Source organism: Rhipicephalus sanguineus, chromosome 9, assembly GCF_013339695.2.
Source record: "Rhipicephalus sanguineus isolate Rsan-2018 chromosome 9, BIME_Rsan_1.4, whole genome shotgun sequence".
NCBI classification, from domain to species: domain Eukaryota; kingdom Metazoa; phylum Arthropoda; class Arachnida; order Ixodida; family Ixodidae; genus Rhipicephalus; species Rhipicephalus sanguineus.
The window spans coordinates 62,117,863-62,134,941 of NC_051184.2; the positions used below are offsets into that span (position 1 = coordinate 62,117,863).

At 48.1% G+C, this 17,079-nt stretch overlaps 1 protein-coding gene across 1 annotated transcript; it reads right to left on the reverse strand.

The window, feature by feature from the left end:
- Positions 1-578: 578 nt before the first annotated feature.
- Positions 579-15,527, reverse strand: LOC119405582 (uncharacterized). The gene is made up of 2 exons (XM_037672418.1): positions 15,141-15,527; positions 579-614 (listed from the first exon to the last, which is right to left on the reverse strand). The coding sequence occupies exons 1-2, from the start codon at positions 15,525-15,527 to the stop codon at positions 579-581; spliced, it is 423 nt and encodes a 140-aa protein (XP_037528346.1).
- Positions 15,528-17,079: the final 1,552 nt, after the last annotated feature.

Sequence of the window (17,079 nt, forward strand, 5' to 3'; positions counted from 1 at the left end):
TTTATTTTCACATAATATGCATACTTTCGTGAAGATAATAATAGTAATTATCGGGATTTAACGTCCCAAAAGCACGATATGATTATGGGAGAAGCCGTAGTGGAGGGTTCCGAAAGTTTCGGCCACCTGGGGTTCTTTAACGTGCACCTAAATGTAAGTACACGGGCCTCTAGCATTTTCGCCTCCATCGAAAATGCAGCCGCCGCGGCCGTGATTCGATTCTGCGACCTGCAAGTCAGCACTCGAGCACTTTAACCATTAGACCACCGTGGCGGGTCGATTTCGTGAAGACGTAAGCATATACAGAGTATGCCCGAAAAGTAATATCAATGAGCCGATTTAAACAGACGTATTGATCAGATCAACACAACGCAAATGTTTCAAAATAGGCTCCTCCTGCGACAATAAATCGCTTCTAGTGAGATTTCCAGGCTTCGAAGGCGTCATGGTAGGTCTCCTCCAGAATGTCCTATAGAGCCTTGGTGCAAGCCTTTGTGACTTTGCCAAGTTATCCGAAATAATGTACTTTCATAGGAGTTTTCAAGCGTGGAAACAAAAGGAAGTCTGGAGGAGCCCTGTTAGGACGACAGGGCAGCTGGGGCGCCCTTGGGCACCTTCAAATTGGCAAGGAAGCGGCTCAAGACAAAGGCCGGGTGAACTGGCTCGTTGCCATCGGTGATAGTCGTCGACGGCCGTCCATAACGGGCTTCATCGGTGACCTCTTTACTACCTTCTAAAAAGGCCTTACGCCACCGGCACACTTCACGTTATGACTAACAATTATCAACAAAGGTCTTTATCATAGGAAAAGTTTCCACATCGGACTTGTAGAGTTTCACACAAAACTTGATGGCAATCATTTGTTCCAACGAGCGCTGCATTGTTGCTTGCACGGGAAATGAAAACTAGTTTCACGGAGAAGTCTCTCCTTACTCTCCACACACTGTCCGTGTGTGGAGAGTACGCACATGACATTGCGACCTCATGTGCGTACGCCAACTATCCCCTCCACCAATATCAAACGGTCGTAGCCTTTCTTGAGGTATAGACACTTTACAATGTATTGACTGACATTAGTTTTCGGACAAACTCTGTACGTACAACAGATGTTATGGCGTAGACAAGTTACGCTGAACACGATGGCTGAAGGCGCTTGGAGCTGCTCGGACATTCTCACAATGCGCGGCTGCCCAATATTTGCTAGTGACGTCCGTGCCGACGCAGCACCTAGACTCGACTGACGTGCGAAACACGTACGAGAGGGCACGGGGTTTGTTTTGCCTCAAGTACTGCATATGTCTTTTACTCCACTAATACGAAATTCAACGTAGCCTTTATAGAAAGTGTTACAAAACATGTAGTGAACTAAGGACGACGGCGAAGCGCACGAGCGAACAAGCAAGCAAGCAAGCCTCAGTGTCAATAGCAGCACGGGACACGAGCTCGCGCTTGCCCTGATTTTAGCTGTTTGACGTCCGCCACTCTTCGACGCTCTAACCTTGACGTTTCTCAAAGTTCCCTCAAGTCCACGCGTCAATAAACCACGTCACACTTGGGGGAGGTTCTGGGTATAGATCCACGTACCTCTTGCTTGCCAAGCGAGGTGTACACCGCATCAGACCAGACTAAATGGGACACTGTCCTTCCTTTCGTGACATATACGCGCAACACTGCTACGCAAGCGACCACAGGGTTCTCACCTTTCTTTCTATCATACGGACGCGAGCCATCATGCATGCTGGACACCAGGCAGAGTAATGGCAGTGAAAATCGCTGTGGTAGACCGTGATTGGTTCCGCGTCCATTTTCAGCAAGACGAATTTGTTTCTTACGTCGAGTATTGTACTCACGTTGTTCTTCTGGTTTCTTTAATTTCCGTGGTTGTATATGAAAGCGGGAAACACGCGGGAAGATGGAAGGGCCGTTTGAGGTCATTCGAAACCTTCGTGTGAATAGCAAATCTAGTCACGCTGTTCTTCTGGCTTATTTAATTTCCGTGGTATGCTTATGGCAGACTTAGAACGAACTGAGTTGCCAGACGGGTCTCGCTTTTGTATATGAAAGCGGGAAACACGCGGGAAGATAGAAGGGCCATTTGAAGTCATTCTAAGCCTTCGTGTGAAGTGCAAATGTGTTCACGCTGTTCTTCTAGTGTCTTTCATTTCAGTGGTCTCCCCATGGCAGCCTTAGAATGAACTGAGTGAGTTGCTGTGCGAGTCTCTCTTTTATACCGGGTGATTCAAAAAATGTGTGGAAAACTTCAAAATTCAGGAAAATTTGATATTTGCTAGCTGCTTCCATAATTGCTTTTTCCGTAGTGGCAGGCATCTTAAGATGGTTAAAGGCATTAAACGAGACGGTAATTAAGAGAGTTAAATTATAACTTCTTAATTAGTGGATTTAGGCTCCTATGTGAAATGGGAGAATGGAAGTTCTGCATGAGGAGAACCCATCGCAGCTTTGATATATAAAAAATGCAGCCTCTTTTATTATTGTGGCGTAATGAGATTCAACCAAATTGAACGGCGAAACCGAAACCGAAGCACCGACGAGCGCAACAAGCAGGCGACCAGAATGACGTCCTTGTTCAAGACAACGATCATAGAAGCGTGGCGTAGTTCTTCCGCGTTCGTTAATGTATGTGCTCCATGCGTGCTATGTTTGTAAGCGCTCACTCATTCTGGACGTCTAAGAATAATATAGCACGTTGCGCTACTCCGCGTTTCGGCTTCGATTTCGCTCCTGAATTTGGTCGGATTTCACGACTTCGCGGTTATTACTCGAGGCCGCTTTTTCGAAATGTCAAAGCTGCAACGGGTCTTTTGAACGAAGGACTTCAATTCGCCCTTTAGACATAAGCGCCTCATTCCACTATTTAAAAAAAGTTAATTAATTTTACTTTCTGTATTACTTCTCCCAAATGATGTCTTTAGCCATGTTAAGATGCCAGCGGCTACAGAAGAAGTAATTGTAAAGGCATCGAAGAAATGTCGCATTTGCCTTATTTTTGAGGCCTTTGGACACAATTCTTGAAACACTCTGTATATGGAGTTTGACGTCATTCGAAGCCCTCGTGTGAAGTGCAAAGCAGCTGCAACCTAATCTTTACGGGGAACGCGTGGGAGGGTGTTCCCATTGTTCACAGACGCCTTATCATTCATCATGCGGTTTTGATGCTTGTTTTGGGGCTTTCTTTATTGAAACGAACACTGATCACTATGCTGTATGCCTGATTGCAAAGAAAGATGTGCCGTTCGCCTTCAGTTGTCAAAGCGCCTGGATAACCGCGTGGTTAGACGCTTGCCTTGCGATCGGGGGTACGAGGGTTAGGATCCCGCCACCTCGTGAGGAATCTTTTTTTCGCCATGATTTTCTTTCTTTCTTTCTTTTCTTTCTTTCTTTCTTTCTTTCTTTCTTTCTTTCTTTCTTTCTTTCTTTCTTTTTTCTTTCTTTCTTTCTTTCTTCTTCTTTATTTCTTCTTTTCTTTCTTTCTTTCTTTCTTTCTTTCTTTCTTTCTTTCTTTCTTTCTTTCTTTCTTTCTTTCACCCACTTGCTATACGCGGCCCGTCTGTTGCCCAGTTTCTGTGGCACATACCCATTTATGACGATGATATTTACGTTTTTACGCCACGAATTTTTCCTACCAACGAGAGGTATACAGCTTGGCTGTGAAGCCATTACGACGGTGACAATGACGAATTATTTAACGGTGGTACAAAACCATAGTCGCTCTGATCTACCTTTGCGATGAAAACAAACAAACAAAAGCACCATGAGTAATAGGACGCTAACACACGACACACACGCAGATGCCGCACATACGTGCGTATGAGCTCGGATGTACACTAAACCAATCAGTAATGATAAGCTAGTTGGTGATAGAATCATCAGCTTTGCAGTATCATAGATGAATCACAAGAAAGCTTTCCGCTTGAGAAACCCATTGGGCTGCGGTCGACATATTCATGGTTGAAGGAACGGCACGAACATAAATCAGCTTCTTTTCTTTTTTTCGTAGGTCCTGGTCGAAGCTGCCTGCGGGCATCGATGCTGGAAGCGCGTGCGTGTGCGGTTTCTTTCCACGCTCGCGAGCCATGCATTAGGCTCTGATGCGTGAGACGTCGGTGTCGACATTTCGCGGCATCGTGTGGCGCATCTGCTTGTGACATCCCCACCGTCCGTTAGGCATCGCCTGGCGGCTAAAAGAGGGGAACCGTAGCGAAGTCACGTCAGTTTCTTGCTCGCAGCTTCAACCGAAAAACCAGATTTCGTCGACTATTCCTGACCGGACTGCCTAACTCTACTCGAAGTCCCTTCGACTCTTCCAGCACTCATGGCAGTAGCGGTCAAAGTTGGTAATCGCAGACCAGTTCGTATAAAACATTACGCGCGTCAAACGCACTCGCTAGCATCTGTGACAGGGGTCTCAAACTCACCTCCGCTAGCGGACCGCAGTCACGAAATTTAATCCCGCAAGGGCCGGGAGTATGAAGGTTGGAACAAGGGGGAAGGGGGGTTAACACAATGTCAGTTAGCGTTGCCATGTGAAAGAAAGTCTCTCCGTTTTCTCATGTATGGGTTATTGAAGAAAGATAAATTCACAACCACCCGTTTATAGCACGAAGCCGCAAGGACGGTAGCAGTCGCATTTGCTGGCTTCCTGTTTAGCTGAATTGGTAGAGCGACCACCACGAAAGGCGTTGGTCCCGGGTTCGATGCCCGGACAAAGACAAATTTTTCGGCTACTAATATGCTTTCTTTCTGAGAAATCCGTATGGAATCCCACGTGGCTTCGTACTACAAACGAGGGGTTGCCAGTATTCCTTTTTTTAACCTTTCCGCCACCTTGCGGGATTCCGCAGAACTGATTCGCAATGATGGGTCACTTCTGAAAGGAACTTGAGGTCGGGATTCGGGAAACATACCGACATAGGCGTGCGCACAGGGGGGGCAGGGGGGGGGGGCGTCCGCCCCCTCTAATCATCCAAGAGGGGGTGCGCAAAATCTGCCCCGTACATTGACCCTTGTGGTCACCTAAGAGGGGTGCGGGTGCGCAAAATCTGCTCCATACATGGACTTAGTAGAGTGGGGGGGGGGGGCGCTGCGATGAACCTTCGCCCCCCCCTAATGGGGAACCCTGCGCACGCCTATGCATAGCGATACCGATCTCCAGCATGACTGAAATCTGGGCACAGATTCTGAAATACAGAGCTTTCGTTCCACGGTTATGTTTCAGTATAGGGTGACCGCATGCAGTGCCTCACAAAAGAAAACAGGCCTGAGGTCATTCACGTCGGCGTCGGCGTAATCGCGATAGGCGAGAAAATGATTCGAGTACCGTTTAGCGATGTTGAACGCTCAGGAAGGTACTTATGAAGAAAAAACAATGGGGCGAAGGCAGTTATATGTGGGGCGAGATGCTAGCGTAAGGTCCACCACGTGTTTGAGACCCGTGGTCTATGAGAAGCGAAGCTTTCGTGAAGCAGTTGACCGGACACTCTGAAACTGCTGATATTCTGCAGCGCGGAAGCGGACACACGCCCCGCGGTGGGAGTGGCGCGACTGCCGGCACACCGCCCCAATACGTGAATCACGTGATGGAAGACTTAACACAACATCCGACTTGCTTTACATCGCATCATCTTCTGAAAAGGCTCACGGTACCATTGCACTGTCTCCAATCTGTTCACTTTACTCGGAGGATGGGCACCCAAGCCTACGGAATAAGGCATGTAAGGCTTTACTTTACCGGTAATATTATTAATAATGACAACATCTGAGATTTCACGTGCTAAAACCGCGATACAATTATGAGCTATGGTATAGTGGAGTTCCCTGGAAATTTCGACCATCTTGTGTTTTTTTAACGTACAGTGACATCGCACAGTACACGAACCTCTAGCATTTCGCCTCCATCTGAATGCGACTGCCGCGGCCGTGATCGAACCCACGACTTTCGGGTCAGCAGATGGTCAGTTGCTTTATCAAAGGCGTATGTTATATTTTTGGAGCGGTCATATTTATAGCAGTGATGGCATTTAGATAACGTTTGCCGTTTAATTTCGCTTTTCTTTAGAGATTCTTTGCCGGTAGCCGGCGTATACGTTCGAAGAGCACAGGTTGGCTATAGATAAGGCGATTCGCTATGCCAGTGCTGTTCTGTGTGTGAGCTAATCGGCAAGCTCACCAGTGGAAAGAAGACACGTTAGCAGCAGTTATTGCTAACACAGTCAGGAATAGTTCGCGGCCGAAGCTTCGCTCTTCGGCACGTCACAGTAAAAAACTGAGCTTGAGGTGTCGCTACCTTCGCGCATATCACTTCGTTACGAATCTATAGCACGATATCTATCTCTTGCGACCGTCCCATTTGTTTGATCGGAGATCACGTGTGTCATGCTAGTACAAACGACTTGTAGGAGGACGTGTTCGCGTCTTTTGCTTGGTCGGTTTGTCGTGTTAAATGGGCATGCGTCTTGCGTTAAAGGCTTAGAAAAGATGACTTCGCCATCCATAAAAAAGGAAAAAAAAAAGAGGCGAATATACACTATATACGGTACCGACCATATACTTAACTTGTAACGTGAAATACGCCGATTGATGCTGGATGATTTGTGTACATCGTTTTTATTGCGATACCAATTACAGTGAAACCCCGGTGATACGATCACAGCTCATACGAATTTCGGGGTGATACGAATTTTTCGTTGGTTCCGGTCAAGGCCCATTGGCCTTAATGTGATGGAGTACGGTTGTTGCGAACAGATTTTCACCCAGCGACGTTTGATACGAACGTTCGCTACCACCCAGGTTCGAAGAGGTGCTGTCCGCGCTGTCGCGGAAGACGCGCCAAGCACGTGCTAGCACGGGAACGCAAGCGTGGGCATGCGCGCCGCACCGCCAAATCGTCAGAATCACGGTGTAAAAAAAAAAAACAATTTTCTTACGGTCAGAATAAACCTTCAGAGACGCGTCACGGCTTCCTATAGTGTCGCGGGTCTCAACGCTTCTGGTTCATTAAATAAATGCACACGTACGGGCCGTATATTTACGAGTGCTGGTATGATTGCCGACATCTAAAACCTTAACTGACAATCATTCAGGATTTTTCCTGACGTTGCCGCAGCCCTGGCAAACAACAAATGAAAATGTACGCCAACTTTCTTTAATCGCATGCTAATTTTGCATGCTTTCTGGTGATACGAATTTCGGATGATACGAATACTTTTGGTGGTCCCGTGAGATTCGTATCACCGAGGTTTCACTGTAGATGGACATTCTCGGCTGGTTTTTGTCGTCCCCATCGCCGCCGTCATGCACCGTATATGTATAAGTATGTATGTATGTATGTATGTATAAAAGTCCCAAAGAAAAATAATTCAGGAAAATGCTTCCGAGGCGCGAAATAGAACCAGCAACCTCTCGCTCCGCAGCGCGTGGCTCTAGCCATTACGCCACAAAGAGCAGATCCTTCAGGAAGCTAACGGCAAGCGTTATATACACACCCTTTACCGCTGGCAGGACTCAGAGACGGCAGGCGCTTATAAGCGTTTCTTCATTACCAGCGAGATGATGCGAGGAGCGCATTTAAAAGTCGTCGGCCAGCTCGCTCGCTTCTTCAAATATTAGCGCAGGGAGGACCTTGCCCTTCCGCTGTCTGCTCGCGCGGTATACTCGCAGACAACTTTTCTTGGCAATGAAGGGAAAGCTACGGGGACGGAGCGTCTGCACATGTACTGCTACGCGAAGTAGTCCGGTTTGGCGCGCGTCTCGTAACGCCGTGGAAAGTGATGGCTAGTGTTGCATTTCGACGCAAACACTGCTTAGCGTCTAAGGTACGGGTAAAAGGCGCGACTTTTTCACGCACGCAAAAATGCAAAGTGAGTACGTATAAAGTAAAAGAAATACAAATATCTCGCTTGTGTGCGCTACGTTCCGTCTCAAAAAGCTACATGTAGAAAATGAAGGAGTATTTTATATATCTCACGCAGAAAATACGGACGCAATTGTGGGACCACATTTATTAGCGGTAAGATACGTGCATTGTGGCTCTGTAGCCTTCGCTTCATTGCCAAGAAAAGTTGTTCGCGAGTATAGTTGCTGCCGAGGGGCAGATATTTATGCAGCGTATCAGCGCGTCCATCACGGGCCGCTTTTCTTGCTATCGCATTCATTGCATCGCCCTTGCGGCGAAACTGTGTCTTTTTAAAGTAATAATTATGACAGGCTCAGCTTTCGAACAACTGAATATATGCAAATATTTTTTCCTCTACCGAAAACAAGCTACGCACCTTTCAATCCTACCTATAGGCTGCGTCACCTGCGGTGCCGATGTGCAAGAGTTTCTCAGCATATCGTAGTCAAGTAATTTCGCTTTCTCTTGAGGAACGCTATTTAATTGCCGGCCGCAAGTATGGTTTTTGGTAAAGTCCTACAAACTCTCACACAGCCGCTGGAAAACTGCTGCTGATACTGCAGTGATGCTAGATAAACAAGGCCAAATAATATGATATTCCTAGATATTGAAAAAAAAAAAAAACCATTCCTTTGTGTATCGTATCCAGAACTTTGGCAAAACGCAAAGACGATACACGGCTTTTATGTATTGAGGCGTACCTTGTTTTCAAGCATGTAATGGTTGCCAACGTATGTTCAGATTGGCAATCATTGAATTCAGGAATTCATCAAGGGTCTGTTGGCGCCATTTCTTAAATTTTACTGACCACGTAAGTCTTGATGTTTTGATTAGTATCGTGCAATTTGCGGATGTCTGTATCCTCTTTGGGACGTTAAGCCCCAGATATTATTAGTCTGTATCATCTCTCCAGACGTACGTTTTCCAGGTAAACAGGATCTTTAAGATAAAAAAAGACAGATTTATTGACAATATATTCTTGATGCACAACCATTCAAATGAAGATCAACGCTACGAAAATGGTGCCCATACCTGCATAACGTAAACGACTTATTTTACAACATCAATACTCCATCAACTATTGAAAATAATTTAAAGTAATAAGTACTTTGGTGTTATATGCAGTGCGAAATTTGGGTACAGTGAGCATGTTGCCTGCATAGATAAGAAGGCTGTGCAGAAATTAAGATTCTCCAGTGCCTCTACGTAGGTGAACGTCAAATTTTAATTTACCTATGCACGGAACTTTTATTTGTCTACGAGAGCTGTGGTATTGCATCTGGGCAGCCATGTTAATATTTAGGGAAAAGCTTGAAAATGTTCTGAAGGAAAAAAACGAATATGTCTATAATTGCTGCAGCTTACTTACATCGCCCGTTATACTCCCAAGAAACGGTCGCTTTCACCGAAGATAATACGGCGGCACCGCCCGAAAAAACACGGGTTCCCAAATCGCGATGATAAAATGCGAATAAATGAGACGTCGTATGCGGAATCATTTCATCACCGAGCAACGCGATCCGAGCATTCCAATAAACTGAAGCAGTATTGTCATACGAGACAACCTTTCGAAATTCGCCTTTTTCGGCATACTTTCGCTCACTGGAATGCGATGTCTGCAGAGACGGCACGCAGTAAGACCGTTACATTGAGCCTTCCTATGCTACGATTACAATATAACGGTTTATTTCTTTTTTCAGTTATTGTTTTACCCTTTTTTTTTCTTTTCATCATTCGACCTCGCACAACGTGCACGCACCTCGCTCCCATTTATCTTTCACTTTATCTCGCTTTTCTGTGCGCCTGAAAATTTTTGTTCGCACCCTTTGCAAGAGTGCTTATTTCCAGCGCTTTCTATTTTGGTGAGCTGACCAGTGTTGCTTCTTCTTCCGTTCTTTTTGAGCTGTTTTTTGTCGGTTGCATTGCTCCATGTTGCTGCCTGCTTATCTCAATAATATATGGGGTTTAACGTCCCAAAACAACGATATGATTATGAGGGACGCCGTAGTGGAGGGCTCCGGAAATTTCGGCCACATGGGGTTCTTTAACGTGCACATAAATCTAAGTACACGGGCCTCAAACATTTTCGCCTCCGACGAAAATGCAGCCGCCGCGGCCGGGATTCGATCCCACGACCCGCGTATCTTTATCAATTGTAAAATTACTAGCGTTTTCGTTACAAGCGTCTTTGCTGTTTGTTTCCTTCGACGTGGCAGTATGTTGCCTTCAGTGCACCAACGCTCAGAGGTTAATAAAATTATCGCGTTGCTCTCGATTGGGTGTCTTGGTTAAGCGCTGCTGTTAGTACCGTTAGTGCTAACACTCCTGTTCCTTTTTGGCGTGAACCGCTACTGCGTAAACCCGAATGTGAGAAATCGGTGGGGCTTCTGATGTAAATATAAATAAATAAAGACGCTGAAACAATCTTTATATGATGCGGAAGTGAGTTTATCTCCGTTGGTGTTTCCGCAACCGTGCGCATTACGGCAGGAGACTTACCAAACAACTGCTCCGTTATGTAGCGACTGTCCGTCGCTTCTTTCTCTAGTTCCTCGAAGAGTCAAGTACCCATCGGAGCACGGGTACCTGGGTAGGTGCATGGTTACTTGGTATGGGTACTTGCTACTGGGTGCACGGGTACTTCGATGGGTACATGGGAGGATAGGTAATCGCGCTTTTTGGCGATGACGAGTGAGTTCTTCCCGCTTCTCAGATAGCCGGTTCCCATAACCTTGGGGGTCGTTTTGCCTCGCTCCTTTTTGGTATTGAGGCAGCTCCCCGGACACTAGGATGCCTCCACAGCCAGTGGTCTAACCTGTTTTTACTTTTTAAGAAACTCCGCTCTACTATATGTTCTCAACCTGTCAACACGTGTGTTTCTTGCCTCCACTATAGATCAAGCTCCCGACAAATACTCCACATCGATTGGTGAGACTGAATTTTGTGCCGTACATCACAACACCGATAAGTTTTCCCTTCTCTGGACGGACACTGCTTACGTAGGAGTATTGCTGGCCTCTATCCATAGGCGTGCACAGGGTTGCCCATCAGGGGGGGGGGGGCAAAGGCTCATCGCAGCGCCTTCCCCCACCCTACTAAGTCAATGTACGGGGCAAACTTTGCGCCCCCCCCCCTCTTAGGTGATTAGGGGGGCGGCCGCCCCCCCCCCCCCCTGCTCCCCTGTGCGCACGCCTACGCCTCTATCCTTACTAAAGGGGCGGAGAAACCAATGGATGAGGAGAAGCACGAAAGCGTAATTTCGACATAGAGAGGCAAGGCATGAAGGTGTGCTCTCTTGTTTAATAGCAAACGACTCGTTTTCCTAGGATAACGTTGCGTTAACGACGAATCACTAGAATGTGGCAAATGAGCGAATCACGAACTTAATTGTACCCAGGAAAAACGAGTCAACGCTCGGTGCGCAACAATGTCGGTGAGCGCTGTCGCCGAAAATCTGAACAAGCAGCCAACCGCGTCGGCTGCTTTTGTGCGAGTGATCGCTACATGCCGTCATACTCGGCGGTGGTCGCTTGCGTTCCAGAACGTACAGTCATAGACAATTGAGATAGAAACAATTTAGAGTTGACTAAAACGCGCTAGTTTGTTGTTGTTTCCGCCGGCACGCTTAATGTCAACAAGATGTCGGTCTGCACGCTTTACTTAAGGCATGAAACCTCAGTGGAAACCAGGTGATTAACGGTCCGAGATAGTGTTCTCGATTTATCACTCGTGACACCTATTGTATTATGCTTTGTAATTTCATGTTTGGCTTTTATTAAATGCGAAGTTTTGATTAGGGAATGAAACTCCTTTTGACCTTTTTATATCTATCTATCTATCTATCTATCTATCTATCTATCTATCTATCTATCTATCTATCTATCTATCTATCTATCTATCTATCTATCTATCTATCTATCTATCTATCTATCTATCTATCTATCTATCTATCTATCTATCTATCTATCTATCTATCTATCTATCTATCTATCTATCTATCTATCTATCTATCTATCTATCTATCTATCTATAAAATGTGCATTGGAGCACGTGAATATATGATGAACACGATTCGCAGGTCATGACATGAATAACTTGACTTCCCTGTTGGGTACGTCACGAAATCCTTTCCACCAGTCACGTGCGGCACATACCCGCATACCGCAGCCCATTGTGTGTGGGTATGCGCCGCAGGTGATTCACAGTGTATATCAAACCAGACAATGGAAATCTTAACACGATGGCGTGAAAGAGCCCATGCAGAGAAAAAGTGGCGCCGCGCCAGAATGGGTGACATTGTCGATAGGTGCAACATCTCGACAGAAGCAAATAATAAAAATCTCGGCTCGAGCTGGATTCGAACCTAGGCATTCTGCATGGCAGTCAAGTATTCTACCTCAGAACTAAGCCGGTGCTTCAAACTGCTTCGGAAAAAGACCCTGTAAAAGCGTCATGTCGGGACAACGCGAACTGCGGTGGCTTTGCTGGCTATTCGCTTATGTACTGAGGGAAAAATAACATTAAATGTCTATGACTTGTCGAGCTATAGGGAAGCGTTGCGCGAATACGCCTGCCAACGCTACTTGTGATACGCACGTCATCGCAACGTAGCGTGCACTTCGTAGCGATGAAAATGACGTATCAGCTGTAACGTGAGTACCGTCGGACCATTAGCTACCCTTTCAACTCCACTGTATTCTTCGTGCCTGGTAAGCCCTCGATAAGCCCACAACTACTAATTTTAGACTAAGACCTCGATACACCGCGTAACGCTTGGCCGAAAGCGAAAACTCTGGCATAGGCTGCTACTAGATGAGTGCTTCGCATGAAATTGATTCCCTCAATGAGAGAGATCTGCGAGATTGTTTTTTGTACTTGATTGTACATTGTTATTTGCGCCTGTAGAAACGGTATTGAAGTGCGCGAAAACCCATGTATTGGAGCGAAAATGTTCAACAACATATTTTAATTAACTCCTTTCACTGTGAATAATGGTAGCTACAGCAAATAGGTTGTCTCAGCTTCCTATCAAAAAGGTTAGAAACAAAAGGGTTTATTCTAAATGTTTGGCAAGTCTGGATATGCAAATATCTTCATCGCTCTCGGCAATAAATAGAAAAGAACCCATAGCGCAGAAAGTACAGAAGACATCGGCAAGAATCATAATCAGGGTGATCGTACCGGTTACTAGTGTCGCCGGAAGAGACCTGTTAGCGTTGACGTGCATTTTCTCTGGCACAGTTTATGACCTAGGTCGTCAAGTCGAAGAGGGGCCTCGTTTATGGCTAGCCACGCTGGCCGTTACTTGTCAATGTGTCCACGCTCACGCACCACTGCGCCGCAGCTGATAGGCAACCCATGGCCGGGTACGTAAAATTGCCTATGTAGGTTGCACAACGTTTCAACCACGCACTAGAGGTGTCTCACCGATATGAAATTGGCCAACGTCGATATTTTTTTCTTGATGGTATCAGAACAGATATGCATTTTCTCATTCTATATGCGCATCGGTCTCGTAGGGGAAGCATGTCGTAGCTCAATAAGTGTAAAGCTTTTAAAGAAAAGACTGCCGAAGATTCTAGAGAATTGACTTAGAAATTACAGGACTTGTATCTCACTGCGTGCGGCCGTCTCGAACATTGAGCCCCACCGCTGCAGATGTAACAGAAATGAGAAACATTGTCTACTAATCTGTGAGCAGTATTTGCCTCGGGCTGTTAATTCTCTTTTTTGTTTATTCTCCCAGGCTGTGCGTGTCTGCCCAACACTTTCCTTTTTTTTTGCGGTGAAGAAGAATTCTCACGCATTAGTTTACAAATCGTCGAATACCTGCGACATTTTTAGCGACATTACACTATTGTAATGGTTACAGATGTTGTGTCCCACCCGCGAATTTCAAGCTGACCGTCGACACAAATTTCAATTAGGCCACTCCCGACGTTCAAGTTGGGCCACCCTTAAATGACAACTCGGTTCACCTCTAAATTTCAGTAAGGCAACCGAAAATTTTTTATCGGGCCACCACCGAAGTTTCCAAGTTGGCCCACTCGCAATTTAAAATTCGTCCAACCATAAAATTTCAGTTGGCCCAACCACAAATTTCTCACGTCGGTCCACACTAAGATTCCCATTGAACCCACCAGCGAATGTTTTTCTCTACTCAGCAGCCTCACAGCAGGCTTCTCAGCAAAGGAACTGTTGGTGCGGGAAAGCAAGCTTTCAAGGCGGCCTGAAGAATAGGGTTTTCGCTCTGATCAACTTATTTTATGGTTCTTATTTCAGTTGTTCCTTGTAAATTCTAAAGCTACCGATCGTCTACGATCGGTAGCTTTAGAATTTACAAGGATCGGAACGGATAAACGCTTTAATTTCGTAAGCCTATAGTATTAAGTAATATAAAACGGCTGCTTGTACCACAGAGAATTATGGAAAGCGAAAGATTTATAGGGCTACCGAGGCAAATTTTATTACCAGTTGCAATCATTCATCAATAACTCGAAGCGTTTCTAGCGAGCACTGCCTCGGCGAAAACTATCTTTGCACTCGGCCACTATGCGAATTCGCGAATAGAAACCTCTGCAAAGTTGAAGTTACGCAAAACTGCTGAGTGATTTATTCAAATGTACTGATGATGCGGTGGTCGACACTGCCGTCAGAAATGTCCCTGTAGGTTGCTTAGGAACAACTCTGCAACAACTGTGGGAAAGTCCGCGTGGCTGATGAGTTAAAAGGAGAAAAAGTGTGTAGGTAGTTTCAGAGTATGCAACCTTCGAAACGCATTTCCTGCAACTGTGCCACATTTACGAGAAGGCACCAAAAACGAAGGCCAAAGACAGAGGTCGGCCGAAGGGTACCGTCGGTCTGCCGGACCTCCGGGATGCCGCGAACACTGGCACGCGCCACGGAGCATGGAAAACGGAGGCCTCACCTACGTGACTTGTTGTCAGACCCCTGTACAGTTGTAATCACATGTTCGGCACTGTGTCGTTCACACTACGTGAACCGCGCAGAATGTCGTCGATTGTGTACAAAATAGCACAATGGTACTGCGATCACATGTTCGGCAGGCGGGTAAGAGGCCCGATATCAAAAGCCAGGACTCAGCTCGGGGCACGTTTCTCGAGTCCTGGCGAACAGGACATGCCAGCAGCTAGCCAGGGAGAGCAGTGGGACACAAACCGTTACAGCCGCAGGGAATCAAGAAGACACGTGCATGCGTGTTACTCACCTGGGCCGCCCTGTCCAGGTATCCTCCAGTGTAGGCGAGCACGGGCAGCTTGGCGTATCCCGCGGCCAACGCTGCCGCGAACGCTGACGGAGGCGGCGCCATCGAAACCACCAGCAGGGGCCTGTGGTTCTCGAGGGCGGCGCACAGGGCGGCCAGCGCCGCACGCGTGTCGGCGTCCGCGGCCAGCGTGACCGCGAGCCAGGGTCCCGGCGAGTCGCCGGGGCCCTGGCCCGAGCGCGCCAGCGCGCGCCGCAGCGCCCGGGCCAGCGCCGGGGCCGAGCGCGCGGGCAGCGCGGCCAGCAACGCCGGCGCCTGCGGCTCCGAGCAACGCACCAGCAGCGGAGCCAGCAGGACCAAAGGGAGCAGCAGCGCGGTGGGTCGCGCCATGACGCCGAAGGCGCCAGGGCCCCCGTCTCTCTCGCGGCTCCCGCCGGAGTCGGTCGGGCGCTACCGGGCGCCGGACCGACGCTGCAGCCGCCGCAGCGGCCGCAGCGGCTTCAGCACTCGGGGCAGCAGCAGCAACAGCAGCGGCGGTGCGACTTCGGCGGACGCCATTCTCTGTCGTCCCGGGTCAGAGCCGCGTCGCCGCCGGTGATGCATGGCCGCTCGAAGGCACCTCGGCACCACCGCGAGCACGCAATCCTGGCACGGGACACAAGGCAGCACCACGCCGCAGCAGCAGCCAACCCGCCGCCGCCGCGACCGCGCGGGCCGCCACACGCCCGCGAAAGTCCTCTCCCTCCCTCACTGGACCCTTCCACTCGCCCCCAACCCCGGGAGTGTGCCGTCAGAGATGCAGGAGGAGCACACCCGATGCCACAGCCAAGAGGTCTACGTCGCTCCGAGAGCAGCGCTCGAAGTGGGAGCTCCCAGCGCTCCGGACATGTTGAACGAACGATGGGAAGCACATCGGCCGGCGTTGGAGCTCGGCCGGCGCACTGGGCTTGCGAAAAGCGCCTGGCGCGGCTCCTGGTGGCGTTTCACGGAAACAAGTTTCAATGAAAGAGAACGGGGTGCGCCGGTTGGTGTGCGGAGATCTCAACTTTGCTTCTCAACAGCATTTATGAAAGCGACGGAAAGGAATGTAGGTCACGAAGTTGTGACATTCTGTGAAGATTGGAATAACCACCGCAAATCTTCATCGCTGAGACCCGAGTAGCAGTGAAGGACTACAGACCGTACCCCGCATTGACGTCTACGCCATTGCCGCTGACTGTCGGGAGGTGGCGCCAGGAGTGAAATTTCCGCATACTTTCCGCGAACCCTTGGTGGTGTTCGTTCCTCGAACGGCTCGGAGCTCGTCTCAGTAGGCTTTCTGGCCGCAGACGAAAACTGAGCGTCTCTAAACCCCGCATTTTTGTTTCCTTTGTTGCCTCTGGCGCCTTCTCCGGCCTGTTGTGGCCGATTATTGATCACACTGGCGACCTCCTGAGATTGTCGTTGGAGGTCTTGTGACGCGCGCCGGGATACGAAGCAACAACGTTCCTCCGCACGCCACAGTAAAGAAAACCGAAAGTTGAAGGGCCCGATGCTGGCGACAGATGATGCGGGACGCTGAGCTTCGGAGCGCTGCGTCCGCAGTGACGTCGCTTTTGTTTTACCTTATGTTTGTTTCGGGCACTCAATTTAGCTACCCACATCTCTATTATTATGGCACCGGTTGGAACATGCCTTAAAATATTTTAGATAATTCAACTTAGAGGAGGAGCCAGGATTTCTTTTTATGGGGGGGGGGGGGGCAGGGGCGTAACCAGGGGGGTTGGGGGGTTCAAACCCCCCCGAAATTTTTCAGTTTTGCTTGCCTATATATACACGCGCACATACAAACGCACGTACGAACATACATAAAGTATGGTTGAACCACCCCCCCCCCCCCCCGAAAAAAATTTCTGGCTACGCCTCTGGGGGGGAGCATCCACTACAAACGAGTTCCTTCAGA